Source organism: Aedes albopictus, chromosome 1, assembly GCF_035046485.1.
Source record: "Aedes albopictus strain Foshan chromosome 1, AalbF5, whole genome shotgun sequence".
Taxonomy (NCBI): Eukaryota; Metazoa; Arthropoda; class Insecta; order Diptera; family Culicidae; genus Aedes; species Aedes albopictus.
The window spans coordinates 172409012-172426449 of record NC_085136.1 but is presented as its reverse complement, the minus strand read 5'-3'; the positions used below and the strand labels follow the sequence as shown (position 1 = coordinate 172426449).

Here is a 17438-nt window from a genome sequence, read left to right as displayed (position 1 = left end):
AGGAGGATATCCACTTATTGTGTCAAAATTTGGTAGAAAAATATTGAAAAACAAAAAAGTTATAACGAAAAGAGTATTTTTTTCGCACTCTCGTTAGGGGGGGTTGGTAACGGATGGGTTTACATCGTGCAGCAGACACGAAGACATTCCAATCACAAGGAAGTCCAAGAAACCTTGTACTACAGAAGGTTCCTGGATCGAACGGGAATCTAACCCGAAACCCTCAGCATGGACTCGCTCTAATAACCAATTTCATATTTTCCTATCAAACATCTCAAAGAAAGTACTATGTAGCATTTTTCCATCTCTTACTGTACTGTATATTTACTTGTTGTAGTATGTAGGTTATGAACAATAACATTTCGATAATAACGTTGTGTTAATGAATTTACGTACTTAGTTGTTACACTTGAAATATTGATGATTTACAGCAATACCGTCGCGAAATATCACAAACGATCTAGTCACTCATTACTCAAATAACAGCCACAACATTCCATTCCTCTAATATTTTCCTTCTTTGATTACACACACCGATTAACTGCGAACAATGATATGTCTAAACATTGAACCATCATAAAGCAACACCCATCTACCAATTACAGCACTCCATGAACCTTCAAATGACATGACTCCATACTCGATTAAGCACAAATCAAAATCCCCTCAGCAAGGATGGGAACACTCACTTTCAAAGAGTTACACTCACTTGCCATTTTCTCAGCTCAGAAGCGTGCAATCAAGAAACGATATATGGACTACTTTTGCATTGTGGTTTTGTCTAAAACTTTTCCGAATAGAGTAGGGGTTGCACACGCATACCGAAGTCGTGAGGGAGCTGCGAAGACAACTCTCCACGAGGTGAATGTAAATTACACTCACCTCGTGGAGAGTCGCTTTTATAACTCTGTCACGACTTTGGTATGCGTGTGCGACCCCTACTCTATTCGGCAATGTTTTAGACAAAACCACAATCCACAATGCAAAAGTAGTCCATACATCGTTTCTTGATTGCACGCTTCTGAGTGAGTGTAACTCTTTGAAAGTGAGTGTTCCCATCCCTGCCCCTCAGACTCCACGTTAATGTAATAAGCCATTTTACGAGACGTTTCAGAACAGCTGATCGCAGAAGCGGCGTGAACTGACAGAATTCCACGCACGTTTGTTTTGCTGGAATATCGTGTAATTTTTGAAAAGGTACTTGTTCGATAAATTGGAGATATGAGAAATTTGAGCCAAAATAGGCTCAAAAGATGTCGTAAAAGCAATACAAAACTCAATAATTAATCAGGTATTTTTTTCGTTGCGATTCACTCGTTAACTTGCGAAAAAAAAAATTAAATAAAAATTTCTAATTATGGTTTTAGCCAGTTTCAAAAACTACGCTTGACTTGCGCGCAGTCATTAACCATCATCAACCGGATGATGATTGAAAACGTAAACATCAGACCGCGTAATCCTGTCGTTTGACCAGCCTCATAAAATAGACTATAAGCCATTTTACGAGACGTTTCAGAACAGCTGATCGCAGCAGCGGCGTCAACTGACAGAATTCCACGCACGTTTGTTTTGCTGGAATATCGTGTAATTTTTGAAAAGGTACTTGTTCGATAAATTGGAGATATGAGAAATTTGAGCCAAAATGACTCAAAAGCTGTCGTAAAAGCAATACAAAACTCAATAATTAATCAGGTATTTTTTTCGTTGCGATTGACTCGTTAACTTGCGAAAAGAAATTAAATAAAAATTTCAAATTATTGTTTTAGCCAGTTTCAAAAACTACGCTTGACTTGCGCGCAGTCATTAACCATCATCAACCGGATGATGATTGAAAACGTAAACATCAGAGCGCGGAGTTCTGTCGTTTGACTAGCCTCATAAAATAGACTATAGTCCATTTTACGAGCCGATTTTATGAATGAATTTTGACAGGAGGTAGCGTCCAATAACCCGTGAAAACCAATATTATCATCAACATTGTTGTCACTTCGTAAAATGGCTCATAAGCTATTTTACGAGACGTTTCAGAACAGCTGATCGCAGCAGCGGCGTCAACTGAGAGAAGTCCCCGCACGTTTGTTTTGCTGGAATCTCGTGTAATTTTTGAAAAGGTACTTGTGCGACAAATTGGAGATATGAGAAATTGGTGCCAAAAAAGGCTCAAAAGCAGTTGCAGAAGCAATACAAATCTCATAAATTAATCAGGTATTTTTTTCGTTGCGATTGACTCGTTAACTTGCCGAAAAGAATTTAAATAAAAATTTCTAATTATTGTTTTAGCCAGTTTCAAAAACTACGCTTGACTTGCGCGCAGTCATTAACCATCATCAACCGGATGATGATTGAAAACGTAAACATCAGAGCGCGGAGTTCTGCCGTTTGACTAGCCTCATAAAATAGACTATTCCAAATGTATGCAAAGAATAATCTGATAATTACTCATCATTATCAAAAAATTTAGTCAGATTCACAATTCAATTCGACACCATTTCAGTTGTCTAACTAGAAACCCAAAATCTAATAATTGTTATGATTATGATTTCTATAAACTTGATTATAAACTTATTTATCGTTTTAATCTGATCCAACCACCAAAACATACATGAAGTTCCCTCTCTTTATTCAACGACGCCCCTTGGGTTACTTATTCCTTTTTATACAATGTTCATTTTAATACCTAATGGTTTCATTTAAACTCTTCATTTGATATTACACTCAATTTTCTAAATCCTTTTTCGAATATTAACCTTCCGTAACTCGCGCGGTTGACTACCTGCGTCAGCACCACGCTAATGCTGGGTACAAAAAGCGAGATTTTTTCAACGTGTTGTACAAAATACAACAGCGCGATCGCTCGAGGGTTAATATCAAAGATCTGTTTGTTCAAATGAAGATTACCGAATCAATGTCTTATCTTCTTGAAACAGGATAGTAACTCAGAATCGAGCCTTGAATAAAGAAGCACAAACATACATATGTATTTCCCCTCCCTTCCACGGAAACACACAACATCAAAACCATGTTGCAGCCGCTAGTTTGCTCAAAGATTACCTGAAATCCCTCGAACGATTCAAAATGTATAGCATATAAAACAGCCGTTGAGATACCAATATTCGAATGGAAATGGGCACAAAGCTGGTGTTATCCAACCAAACCAAGCTCATGGAAGCACTAGGTTTCATCTAATAATATGAAGTAGATAGGCGCCAATTTATTCACTATCAACCATCTCCTCTTCTTGGCGTAGCGAACCCTTTTGGCAAACCCAGCCTCTCTATCAACTTGCACTCTAGTGTATATCAAAACATAAGAGAATCAATGTAATCAATGTTAATAATGATGTTATTATCCATTTTCCAATTTAAAAATACTCTCTTGGAAAATCTACAGAGTTATTTCTAGTATTTAGGTCTCATTGATTCTATTAAAGTTTTTCTATTATAAGTCTTAGTCTATAGTATACTGAACATCGAAACTTCTATCTGCGTTCTGAAATAGATTTTGAAACTAGAAAGTTTAGCATTCTGGTAAAATTTTGGGTTTTTCTTGTGTACTGTGAAAAAAAAAATCGAGACGGAACCAAAGAACGTTTAATGATGTTCTCCGAATTGTTTGTTTATTTTTACTGAACTTCGGTAAAAATCTACTGAATTCCAATAATCTGAGAGTATACAGAAATAAGAACAGCTCAAAAGTTATTTCAATATAATAGCAGTAAAATAAGTTTAGTATTGCATGAAGTTAGACTGGTTGAATTTGTTTTCAAGGGCACTAATCTTGAAAATTCGTAAACAATTGCGCCTAATTTGAACTATCTACCTCTTTTAACAAGTGAGCAAAGCCAGGACAAACAAATACAGCGTAGTTCGGTGCTTCATTCGTCAGATTTGACAAAAAGTTTACTGAAACTGATCACTCGAGGATCTTAAGCTTATTTTTACTTTTCCAAAAATCGAAGAGAGCACTATAAATTCAAAAAAAAATACTCTAAATGTGTAAGATTAAATGCTACCTGAAGTAAGTTTATCAAAAACTAAGAAAGCTAAATTGACGTATGTTATGAAAATACGTGCTGGTGGGTCGCCAAATTCTGTAACAATCAAAAGTTGGTCGCAAGCTGAAAAAGTTTGAGAACCCCTGCAGTAGAGGGTAAAGCAACTATGTCATGTGTAATAGATCCCTGTAATCACATTCTGATAAATCACTGATAAATATATATGCATGTTATTTAATCAATATAAGAAAATTAAAACACCCTTCGCACACTGCTCATTATGCAAATTGTGGTTTCATTATTGGCATGCGATAGCAGTCAACAGAAAAGAGAAAAGGTCATCTCTAAAACTAATCTTATGCTGAAGAAAGTCGTCGATCGGTGGTTCAAACGGGGATTAAGTTGGTAGGAAGTCGAACCAGAAGTGTTGAAAACCGCTAGAATTGACCGTAAGGTTGTTCACTCTTCTTGATTTCGTTTGTTTACCATAAGAGTAAAGCTTTTATAATTGTATTGTTAGAGCAATATTGTCTAGTTTGTACATTGCATTTATTCAGTTTTTGCAGTGTTGAATTCTCGGTTACTTTTTCAAAACGACGTATAATACACGCAAATCCTATGTTGATACGTCGTTTTGAAAAAGTATCCGAGAATTATTGAATTGTCGTATATCACCCTTTAATGCCCCGCATAACCATGAACCGTACTAGTACTGTTTACCATACTGTTTACTACAGTATCTCCATAGTACCGTATAACATCCAAAGCAACAATAAATCAACAGTACCATAAACAATTTCAACAGTGTGGTAGATGGTTATCGAAAAAATTACAATATGGGGGATAGGCGGTTAAGGACAAACGTCTTGAAATTCCGTTTCAACAGTACATCAGAACTTCAAGCGCACAAATCTCAAGAAGTAAGCTTCAGACAACAGTGCTTTTCATTATTCTGTTCTTGCTCACTCGTAACAAGCTTAAAATAAGAAGATCAGGTGCGCTGGTTTTTTTTTTTTTTTTTTATCTGTATTAACGAGATTTTTAGCCCTAGGCTAGTTCATCTCGGGACCCACGCTTTACTTCCCTTCCGAAGGAAGAACTCACATTTTTTGCGAGTTTTGTCGGGAGTGGGATTCGATCCCAGGTCCTCGGCGTGATGGTCAAGTGTTCTAACCATCACACCAGGTCCGCTCCTGCGCTGGGTTTGTTTACGAAGAGATTTGTGCCCTCGAAATTGTGAGTAGGTGCCAAAGTCGGCCATTGTGGCGGCCATTTTGAGATTCTAACAAGTCTGTCCTTAAGTTATGTTACAATAAAAATTTGGCATTTTTCTCGAATAAAATTTTCGTAAGACAGCATACCAAACTGTGGACTTACAATCCATTTTTCAGAGTTATAACAAAGAACCAAACTGTTACATAATAGTTTAACAATAAATTAAACGGAAATTTTAACAATAAATTAAACGGAAATTTGTAACCATCAATGAAACTGAGTGTGATTTTGGAGGCAAAGTGAAGAGACCGCTTTTTTCATTCGGGCCGGCCGCGTCGTCGTCGCCGCCGATTTGACTGTGCTCATCTTCGTACGGGACGGTTTAATGTGATTTTGGAGGCAAAGTAAAGAGACCGCTTTTTTCATTCGGGCCGGCCGCGTCGTCGTCGTCGCCGATTTGACTGTGCTTATCTTCGTACGGGGAGGTTTACTGTTATTTTGGTGGCGAAGTGAAGAGGCCGCTTTTTTTCATTCGGACCGGCCGCGTCGTCGTCGTCGTCAATTTGAATGTACACATCGTCGTACCCGTGTATAGTTGTAGCGTTTCAGTGTGATTTCGGAGAAGAGGCCAGTTAGTGGAAGATGCTGCAGCACATACGCACTGGACACTTCGAAGGATGTTGATTGGTGAGCTCTTTCCATTTTATCACAGACAAACAGACGTAACACATTCGAACATTTTTCTATTCAAATCATAGTCACGGAAACATATTCGCCCAATGCTAAAAGGCCTATGTTTGGCCGACCACCAACTAGGTGGCGGTAGTGAGCAAACGTCAAACTCGAACAAAAACGATGCGAGCGCCACGGTTGGGCAGTTGACCAACTATCAAATTTTGAAAAAGACCGTTAAATCGGTATACGATGTGAATTATCAGAGTGTTACGTCTGTTTGTCTGTGATTTTATCATAATAATTAATGCTAAAGGATGTATAAAATTCTGCTCTGGTTTTTGTGTATTTATCTAACTAATATTGAAAAGTTCGTCACGTCATGTGTCCTAGCGCCGATTTCAATGCACATTCAGTTGATAATAAATATTTTTCTTTTATTTTTCGCATTTGATGATGATGATGATGATGATGATTGTGTGCCCACCATCAGCGCAAGGATTACCTATTAGGCCTGTCCAGCTTTTCAAAAATGTTCTCTGATTCTCAAGTCCACCCCCATATTTTGATTGGCATCCTATAAGAAGTAACTGGTCAAAATTTCAGCCAAATCCATTGAAATTAAGAGGTGCATCAAATCAATTTTGTGTTTTTCGGCTATTTTTGAACTTCAAAAAATCATAACTACACTAAAACTTGTCAAAACTTAATTCTTTTGGCAGAAATTGAAAGCTATACTTGTTTGCTACAACTTCTCCGAACAACGTGTGCCAATAAAATTGAAGGAAACATGTGTAATTATCACATTTGTGATCAGAAAAACCTTAAAAAGTTGATTTTTTGATAGATTTTGTTCTGGAACACCCTAATATACGTAATAAGTTGGATTTTTCAAAACGGCATCATATTCTCCAATGTTTTGTGGTTATTTGCTTCCTTGACACCAAAGCTGTAGAAGTTGAGCAAAAATTACTAAAATTCGTGAAAGCCAAATGTGGCCTAAAAACTAGCTTTTTGGATGCAATCACGCTGTGGCGCGAAATTGTACTGAACGTAGTAGCTTTGCTTCCTTGTAGTTTGCCTTGGCTACCCCCTATCACGGGTGATAACAAACAAGCGTGATGACAGGTGTTGGCTATCATATCAGTGCTGACGCGATGCCACTTTTTGCGCGCCAAAGCGTGATTGCACCCGAAAAGCTAGTTTTTAGGCCACATTTGGCTTTCACGAATTTTAGTAATTTTTGCTCAACTTCTACAGCTTTGGTGTCAAGGAAGCAAATAACCACGAAATATTGGAGAATATGATGCCGTTTTGAAAAATCCAACTTATTACGTATATTAGGGTGTTCCAGAACGAAATCTTTCAGAAAATCAACTTTTTAAGGTTTTTCTGATTACAAATGTGATAATTACACATGTTTCCTTCAATTTTATTGGCACACGTTGTTCGGAGAAGTTGTAGCAAACAAGTATAGCTTTCAATTTCTGTCAAAAGAATTAAGTTTTGACAAGTTTTAGTGTAGTTATGATTTTTTGAAGTTCAAAAATAGTCGAAAAACACAAAATTGATTTGATGCACCTCTTAATTTCAATGGATTTGGCTGAAATTTTGACCAGTTACTTCTTATAGGATGCCAATCAAAATATGGGGGTGGACTTTAGAATCAGAGAACATTTTTGAAATGCTGGACAGGCCTATTACCTATGGCTGCAGAGTCATACCGGAACGGAATGATCTACCTGATGGTTTGTTGTAGCAGGGTAAGCTAAATTCACTGGAGACCTTCGGAAAACAACATGATAATTGTTATCTCGTGACAAAGTCTGGCCACCCCACGAACATTTGCCCGGAAACCAGTTCATTTAACTTCCTTAGGCTACCCCTCCGAAATCCCCATACATGTCATGTTCAAATATAAAAAGTAATAATAAGGAACGAACTCACCGGTGTAGTGGATGTGATAAGATTCATAGATTAAATGATTAGAATTATATCTGTGTGTATTGAAAATCAAACATTCTGTTTGAAGCACCCCTAAACGAACCAGCGTGTAAACAAGAGAAAGATCGAGAACTGAACGAAAGTTTAATTTGATTGAAATCGGGAGAGCGAAAACAGAAGAGCACTCATTCGGTGCCAGCATCGCGCGAAAAACAGTGTGGGGAAGAGAGAGAGGGAGAAAGTTCCGACTCGGAGCCTATACGGGTCGAAAATAACGGTACGGGGATTCGTGATGAGGTGGATGGATTCAGTCTGGTTTCTATTGTTGTAATGATCAGATGTGGAATTTATAAAACCATCTTTCGTTACGACAATGGCACAGCCGGTAGGCCATTTGTACAAAATATTTGATTTGGTGAAATCGTTCGGTGGCAAGTGGAAAAGTGTGATTTAGTGCAAATTTAAATGTTGTTGCTTTTATTGGGGTTCAGAATGCGAGTTTGATTTGGGTACATCGGGAGTTTGCGTTGTTCTATTGCGGAAGAAGGGAAATGGAAGGCTTTACTGAAAGAGTGGTTGGATGGGATATCGACGGAGAGACGGGGGTTGAATGGACATGTGTGAAAAGAGGTCAACTTTTAGAAATTAGCAATCTGGCAGTCAACTGGAAAAAAGGAGAAAAGGCGGAAAAAGATGGTTGGAAAATTGAGAAAAAAAAAGTTTTGGAAAAAGAAAGCAAAAAAAACTGACAACAGAGAGACGGCCTTAGGAAAAAAAAACAAACGTGGACGAGAAAAAAAGGAGAAAACGAAACGAGATGCAAAGAGAAAAAAAATATAACGATGGATGAAAAAAAGAAAAGAATTGGAAAAGGGATGCAAAAAAAAACTGAAAATTGAGAGACGGCCTTGGTAAAAAAAAAAAAAATGATGGATGAGAAAAAAAAGGTAAAAAGGCAAGAAAAAAAATAAGATGGTTGGAAAATTGAAAAAAAAAAAAGAAAAAAGTATTGGAAAAGGGAAGAAAAAAACAGAGAGACGGCCTTGGTAAAAAAGATGTGAGAAAAAAAAGGAGAAAATAAAACGAAATGCAAAGAAAAAAAATACGAAAACGATGGTTGAAAAAAAAAAAGAAAATGTATTAGTAAAAGCATTCAAAAAAAAAACTGAAAACTGAGAGACGGCCTTGGTAGAAAAACAAACGATGAATGAAAAAAAGGGGAGAACATATTGAGAGGCCCATGAAAAAAAATGAAAACTGGTTGGAAAATTTAGAAAAATAAAGAGTGTTGGAAAGTGGAAATAATTTGTGGAGCGTCAAAGCAAAAACGGCTTGAAAGCAGTATAAAATGGTTCTTGATTGATCTACAATGTATTCGATTGCATTTTGATTAAAATATGTTTTAATTGAAATTTAGTTGAGTTTGGCCATGGTTTGGATTGTACTTGAGCCTAGACTTGAACTGATTAGGGATTTGCAACTGATTTGGATTGATTTTCTGATTGGACTTGGATAAAATTTCTGCTGACTATTTCGGACTAGATTTCGATCGCACTTGAAATGAATTTGAATTGGATTTGATTCAATTTGTGTTGGCATTGAATTTGATATGATTCTGTTTAACTTTGGTCTAAAAACTTGATTGGATTCAAATCGGATTCAGATTGGGTGCAGATTTAATTTTAGTAAGATTAGAAATGGATTGAGATTGGATAAGAACTGTATGAGTAATTTACTGGATTTGTATTGGATATTGATTGGACTTGGATTGAAAAAAAGGAGTAGGCTTGGATCTATTGTGTATTGACTTGAGATAGGATTTGTATTATATCTTAATTGGATTTGGGTTGAATTTGGATTTGATTTTGATTGGAGTTGGATTTGGATTGGATTAAACATGGATTTCGAATGGATTTTGATTGGATTTGGATTTGATTTGGATTGGATTTGGATTGGATTTGGATTGCATTTGGGTTGGATTTGGATTGGATTTTTATTGGATTTGGATTGGTTTTGAATTGGATTTGGATTGGTTTTGAATTGGATTTGGAATAATTTGGATTTGCGATGGATTTGGATTTAGATTAGATTTGGGTTGGATTTGGATTGAATTTGGATTGGATTTGGATTGGATTTGGAGTGGATTTGAATTGGGATTTGGATTGGATTTGGATTAGATTTCGATTGGATTTGGATTGGATTTGGATTAGATCTGGATTGGATTTGGATTGGATTTGGATTGGATTTGAATTGGATTTGGATTGGATTTGGATTGGATTTGGATTAGATCTGGATTGGATTTGGATTGGGTTTGGATTGGATTTGGATTGGGTTTAAATTGGATTGGATTTGGATTGGATTTTTATTGGATTTGGATTGGATTTGGATTGGATTTGGAATGGATTTGGAGTTTGGTTTGGATTTTAAATGGATGTGATTGGCATTGAATTTGATTTAGATTGAGTTTAAACAAGATGGAATTCAATTGATTTCGGGAGCGGATTGGATTTGGATTGGATTTGAATTGGATTTGGCTACTGTTGAATTTCGATGCCATGTGAATGGGATGGAAAAACACCTTGTAGATGTAGACTGAGAGTTCTGCCGTTCTGCTTTTGAATCAACGGAAGGTTATCTGTCAGTTGGGGAAGAGTTCTCCAAACTTAATGTAATTATGAATTGTAAAGGCTTCTGTCGGGTAGATTGAAGAATTTTCTCACCGCAAAAATGGGACGAAAATTGGGCCTAGGATTGGTAATGATTGACTTAGGTTTGGATTGGTATTGAGCTTGGATTGTATTGTGATAGTCATTTGGATAGCGAGATTCTTTCAAGTAATTACTTTTTCGGAACATAAGCCGGGTGTTGATCGCGGCCAACTTTCGATGAAATGGGAATGTGATAGAGGGCTTTCGCCAGTTGGGAGAAATTTCTCCTGTCGGGTTGTCTGAGCAAAATTAAATTGAAGCTGACTTAGAGAGTGTTCCCATCGCATCAATGGAATGAAAATTTGATTTGTATTGGATTTTAATTTAATTTGGATATGAAATAAAATTTCCATAATTTTTTTATCGGATTTGATAGAATTGGAAATGAATTTATTGGAATCTGATAAGACTTGGATTTGGATTGAAGATTAATTAGTTTTGAATTGGATTAGGTTCTGATTTAGGCTGAGTTTGGTTTGGATTTTAAATGGATGTGATTGGCATTGAATTTGATTTAGATTGAATTAAAACAAGATGGAACTCAATTGCTTTCGCGGGCGGATTGGATTTGGTTTGGATTGGATTTCGATTGCATTTTGATTGGATTTGGATTGAATCTGGATTGGGTTTGGATTGGATTTGGATTGGATTGGATTTTGATTTGGATTTGGAGTTTGGTTTGGAGTTTAGATTGGATTGGATTTGAATAAGATTTTGATTGGATTAAGATTGGATTAAAATTATTGGATTTGGATTGGATTCGGATTGGATTTGAATTTAATGCAGATTGAATTTGGAATGGATTTGAATAAGATTTTGATTGGATTAAGATTGGATTTGGATTGGATTAAAATTATGTTTTGATTTGGATTTGGCTGGAATTTTGACATGATTTGATTTGGGTTGGATTCGCATTAGATATGGATTAGATTTAGATAGGATTTCATTGGACTTCGGTTGGATTAGGATGGGATTTGGATTTAATTGAATTAAATTGGATTGAATGTTGGTTTGAATTGGATTTGGATTGGTATTGGATCGGATAAGGATTAAATTGAATTTGGATTGGATTTTATTTAGATCTTGAGATTTGGTTTGGATTGGGATTGGATTAAGCTTTAATTTGAATTGGATATAGAGGGAATTTGGATTGAATATTGATTGGATACTGAGTAGATTTAGATTGGATTTGGTTTGGATGGAGATTGCATATGGATTGAATTGTATTGAATGTGGATATGGATTGGATTTGATTTTTATTGGATTCGAATTAGATATGGATTAGATAAAGATTGATTTTTTTATTAGATTTGGATTGGATTTGTATTTGTATTTGTATTTGTATTTGTATTTAAAATAATCCATCTGACAATGTTGTCTTAATGAATAAAATATACTAATCTAGTTTAACACAGACCTAATTCTATTAGCAAAACGCCCTGACGACTCATTGAACTCAAAAAGCTCCTCAACTGCCGTAAACGTACGGATACACGCAGACATAGGTTCATAGTAACCATACACGGTGTGATGGAAATTCGGTTGCAACAACGTTGTATCGCGAAGAGATCTGATAGGTGCACGAATATTCAGCAAAGATAGCAGGTCAGGAGCATCAGTTTCGCCATTCAATAGCTTTGCAATCATCAAGGATTGCTGTACTTTTCGTCGTCGATCCAGCGTATCCAGTCCCAGTAGGCGGCATCTATCAGGATATGGTGGCAGATTGTCGGGGTCTCTCCATGGCAAGTTCCTGAGTGCCAAGCGAATGAATCGTTTCTGTATCCGCTCAATCCTGATGCACCACGTAACTTGATAAGGATGCCATACGATCGAAGCATTCTCCAAAATTGGGCGCACAAGAGCACAGTACAACGATTTCCAGCAGTGCGGGTCCGAGAAATCCTTGGCTACTTTGGAAATGAAGCCCAATTGTCGGGTCGCTTTAGAAACAATTTCAGATCGATGCAGATCGAAAGTCATTTTTGCATCCAGCTGAATTCCCAAATCTGTTACACTGGTAACTCTGTTCAAAACATTTCCACTGATATGGTAGTCAAACATAACTGGGGTTTTCAAGCGATGAAAGGTGATCACTTGACATTTCTCCACGCTCAAAATCAATTTGTTTCTATTGCACCAGTCTGCAAATAATGTCAAAGATTTCTGCAGGCGCCTGCAATCATCCTCGGTACGAACCACAATATACAATTTCATATCGTCAGCATAGGCAAGCTTGAATCCTTCGTCTAGAACCAAAGCTGCATCGTTGAAGAACAGAATGAACAGTAGTGGCCCGAGGTTGCTTCCTTGAGGAACTCCAGATTTATTGGAAAACGATGATGAAACACAGCCATCAATTGCCACCCGAAGCTCTCGCCCCGAAAGGTAAGACTCCAACCAAGAAATTAAATGCGTAGCGACTCCGAGACGGGACAATTTGTGCAACAATATCCTATGGTCAATTTTGTCAAACGCTGCCTTCAAATCTGTGTAGATTACGTCCACTTGTGCATTATCTTCCATAGTCGTAATACATTTCGACGTAAAAATAAGCATATTGGTAGTGACTGACCGATTTGGCATGAACCCGTGTTGATCATTAGAGATGTAGCTTTTTGTAGCTTCGAGAAGTATTCCACGCATTATAGTTTCAAACAGTTTTGAAGCAGCTGATAGACTAGTGATGCCACGGTAGTTCGTAACATCATGACGATCGCCACGTTTGAAAAACGGGTATCATGAACGATTGCTTCCATATACGCGGGAATTTGGCCTGCTGTAGCGAACGGTTGAAAATATCACACAAAGGCTGTGCGAGAGAGCAGATACAGCGACAAATTACAACTGCTGGTAAACCGTCGGGACCTGGAACAAACGATCGTTTAAGTTTTTTCGCTGCCAGTTTGACCATCTCCGGATTAATATTGAACACTCCAATATCCACGACGTCAACGGGTACATCACGGGTTGCGTTTACAATATCCAACGTTGAAGCGGGGTCTGTAGCGAATATAGATGAAAAATGCTTGGCAAATAACTGACACGACTCCTTCGCAGAAACAGCATGTACTTCATTCAGATAGACATTCGCTGGGATTGCATGACTTTTCCGTTTGGAGTTAACAAAACGCCAAAAACCACGAGGATTTCTCCTCAGGCCCATTTGAATACGCAAAACGTACGACTTGTACAGAGAGGCGTTTTTAAAACGGTATGCATTGCTAGCTCGTTGAAAGTTTCGAATACTGATAGGTGTTCGTTGGTGGCGAAGTTTCCGTTGACATGCATTGCGAACACGTCTCAATTTCCGCAAATAAGGAGTGCTCCAGGCAGGCAAGACTGGCGGTCGGGTTCGAGGGACATTTGAAACAAGCCAGTTATTTAAGACGGTGCAAAAACTTTCAGCCATATCGTCGACATCGTAGCAGTTAGTAACAGCGGTCCAATCCACAGTTTGCAAATATTCCAAAAGGGCTACGAAATCTAGCTTACGAAAGTTCAAGGGTCTGTTTTCAGGAGGTCGTTCAGTCCCATCATCACGTACCAAGCATGCGGGTATGGAAAACTCGAGTGGTGGATGGTGAGAATCAACGGGCAATAACGGATCCAAGGAGCAGTTCACCACAGCTTCACAATCTGGTGAACAAAAAACCAGGTCGAGAGTGCGATCAAGCTGATTGCGGACAACATTTCTTTGGACGAGGCACAAATAATCCATTCCATCCAACAGAGTGCTGCTAGCTACCGGTAGTAGAGAAACACTGCATTGAATAGAGTTTTCAGCTACACACCATCTCATGTGGGGCTGATTATAATCGCCGCATACCAATACAGCATCACCGGGTGAGCATTTCTCGCAAAGCTCATTCATCGAGGAGAGATGATCGTTGATAATACTCACGTTTTGGCTTTTATCCGGTGGAATGTAGATACCACAAATCAATACTTTCCTACCTTTGATTGTCGACGACACACAGATTTGCTCCAACCCTCGACCACATACCGTATGCACAACCCTGCTGGCATATCGCTGGGCAATAGCAATCAAAACGCCTCCAAATCGAGATTTATCGCTATTGGCGGGGCTCCGATCACAGCGGTACACATTAAAACCAGAACCGAACAGCTGCTGCGAGGTAATGCTGTTGTTCAATCCGGTCTCCGTCAGGATTATCACATCGAAGCGGCAATCGCTTGTCGCTAGAAGCAGTTCATCTATCCTCGTCCTTAGGCCACGGACGTTTTGGTAATACATCCAAATAGCATTGTATGTACTATCGCCAGATGAATCATGGCTGGAAGCAGACAACGTTGACGGGAGAGTATTGTTCTTTATGCTATGGTACTTGCCTGCATTTGCGGGTTGGAAGACCCTGACACCACACTCGGACACAGGACCGGGATGACTGCTGGTCGCTGGCAGGAATGGCTCGACTGTGCCGAGGGGACTAAGGGCTTCCATTGGGCTGGCAGGCGTGCATCCCGGTGATGACGGAGGCATTGATCGAACAGACGAATTCGTTAGTTGATTGCTGGAGGAAACTGCATTGCCACCTAGGTCCGAACGTGATAGCGATTCAGCAGGGCAACTGCAAGGCATGGACGTTAACGGCATATAATTGTTCTCAAAACTGTTGTACTTGCCTGCGTTTACGGATTGGAAGACCCCTTCACCACACTCGAACACGGGACCGGGATGACTGTTGGTCGCTGGCTGGAATGGCTCGACCGTTCCGAGGGGCTCAGGGGCTTCCATGAGGCTGGCAGGCGTGCATCCCGGTGGATGCAATCGATTGGATGAAGGAGGCCAAGATGGATTTCTGATCATATGTGGCATCATCTCGATAGTAGGCACACTATTAACATCGTCATCATCATTTTGCGAAGCAAGCGTTACTGGCACGGTCGTCAATTGTCTAGAAGCGATGCACGGATCAGGGACTGCTGAATGATTACAGGAGATGTACTTGCCTTCGATTTCGATTTGGAAGACCCTTACACCACTCCCACACGCAGGACCGGGACGACTGCTGAACGCTGGCTGGAATGGCTCGACTGCGATGGGGGGCTTCAGGGCTTCCAATGGACTTATTTCGGTGCGTCCCAGTAGCGGGTTAGGTGAGCTGGTAGAATATCCGTCCGAGTTGTAACGATTTACATAGGAGTCTGGTTGATGTCCATTTGATTGGTCAGCGAGCGGCGGTAGTTTTTTGGTTGCTCCATGAACTCCCTAAATGAGAGCCCTTCCAACCAAGTTGACGCCAACAAAGCTTGTTCCTTCAGCGACGGATCGAGACCAATTTTGAAAGAGACAAACGACATGTTTGAAACATCCTTCCCTTTTGGTACCAGACGAATCACGTCACACGGTGATGAAAGATTTAAGCAACGCGCCACAATCTTCTGCACATCATCGGGCGAAATGAGTGGATGAAAGCCCGATAAATACAGCCAGAATTTTGGTGGTGTCGGGGTAGGAATGATGGAGCCGATTGATAAATCGCTGAGATCAATGGCCCTGGTACCACGATCGATATTTAGAGCGGTGGAGTCATATTGCTCGGCTTCCACACGCGGACGTTTTACTCCAATTTTTGGCCACTTGCGAAATGAAGGCGTAATCGATTGATTCACTTGATTTCCACCGAGTTGACCAGACGACAACACATCAACCTTCTTGGTCAATTTACCAACGGCATCGGCGAGCAGTTGAACTTGTGAAGATAAATTATCCGACGTATCATCCACTTGAGCCGATGACTGGGTATTTAGTTTATCGTTCAGGTAGCATTTTATACTCCGACCGTTCAATTCGACCCAGCAATCGTTGCAAATAAACATCGCTTTGCCCTGCGAGAGAATGTCTCGATTTGCTCGGTGATTGAAGCCGCAGCACTGCTGGCTAATGTGAAAAAAAGCCTCGCAGAAGCCACACCGCACGGGCTCAATATCGTTGATCTCCAGCTTGCATTCTTTGCATTGTTTCTTCTCCATCGCCATGACTACTGGTATATCGGGTGAATTTATTCCCAATTAACAGCTTCCAATGGATCGAATTCAATTTATCCAGAGCACAAGAATGATTAACTAATTCACAACACAACGGACGCGACAACGGTTACAATTTTTTTAACAAGTATTACACGACGAAAAACGTTAAAATAGTAGACGACTACTTCGCGAGATTGTTTACAAATCGTACACGTCCCTTTCGATTTGGACGGGATTTCGATGGAATTGGATTGAGTTTGGATTTGGATTGGATTGGATTTGGATCGGATTAGGATCAAATTGGATTTGTTTTAGTATTGTTTTGCATTGGATTTGGAATTAAATTGGATCAGATTTAATTTATATTGGATTTGAATTGAAATAGTATTAGATTTGGATATAATGTGGATTGGATTAGAAATGACTTTGGATTGGATTCGATTTGAATCGAATTTGGTTTTGAATAGGGTTATGTTTGAATCTGGATTGTATATGAATTGAATTTGGATTGGATTTGGATTACAAAAACATGTCTAATGAAATAATTAAGCAGAGTAGAGAAGGGGGATAATGTAGTGGATGTGATAAGATTCATAGATTAAATGATTAGAATTATATCTGTGTGTATTGAAAATCAAACATTCTGTTTGAAGCACCCCTAAACGAACCAGCGTGTAAACAAGAGAAAGATCGAGAACTGAACGAAAGTTTAATTTGATTGAAATCGGGAGAGCGAAAACAGAAGAGCACTCATTCGGTGCCAGCATCGCGCGAAAAACAGTGTGGGGAAGAGAGAGAGGGAGAAAGTTCCGACTCGGAGCCTATACGGGTCGAAAATAACGGTACGGGGATTCGTGATGAGGTGGATGGATTCAGTCTGGTTTCTATTGTTGTAATGATCAGATGTGGAA

General features: G+C 39.0%; 1 protein-coding gene across 3 annotated transcripts in view; it reads right to left on the bottom strand.

The window, feature by feature from the left end:
- Nucleotides 1-15376, bottom strand: part of LOC134287559 (uncharacterized) — a 48828-nt gene extending 33452 nt beyond the window's left edge. For all 3 annotated transcript variants that reach the window (XM_062849660.1, XM_062849581.1, XM_062849617.1), the window contains exons 1-2: nt 7586-15376; nt 397-6386 (exon numbers count right to left, since the gene is read on the bottom strand). In XM_062849660.1, the coding sequence (XP_062705644.1) occupies nt 13241-15376 (2136 nt within the window). In that variant the 3' untranslated portion in view covers nt 397-6386; nt 7586-13240. The remainder of the gene's footprint in view (nt 1-396; nt 6387-7585) is intronic.
- Between the last annotated feature and the right edge of the window lie 2062 nt (nt 15377-17438).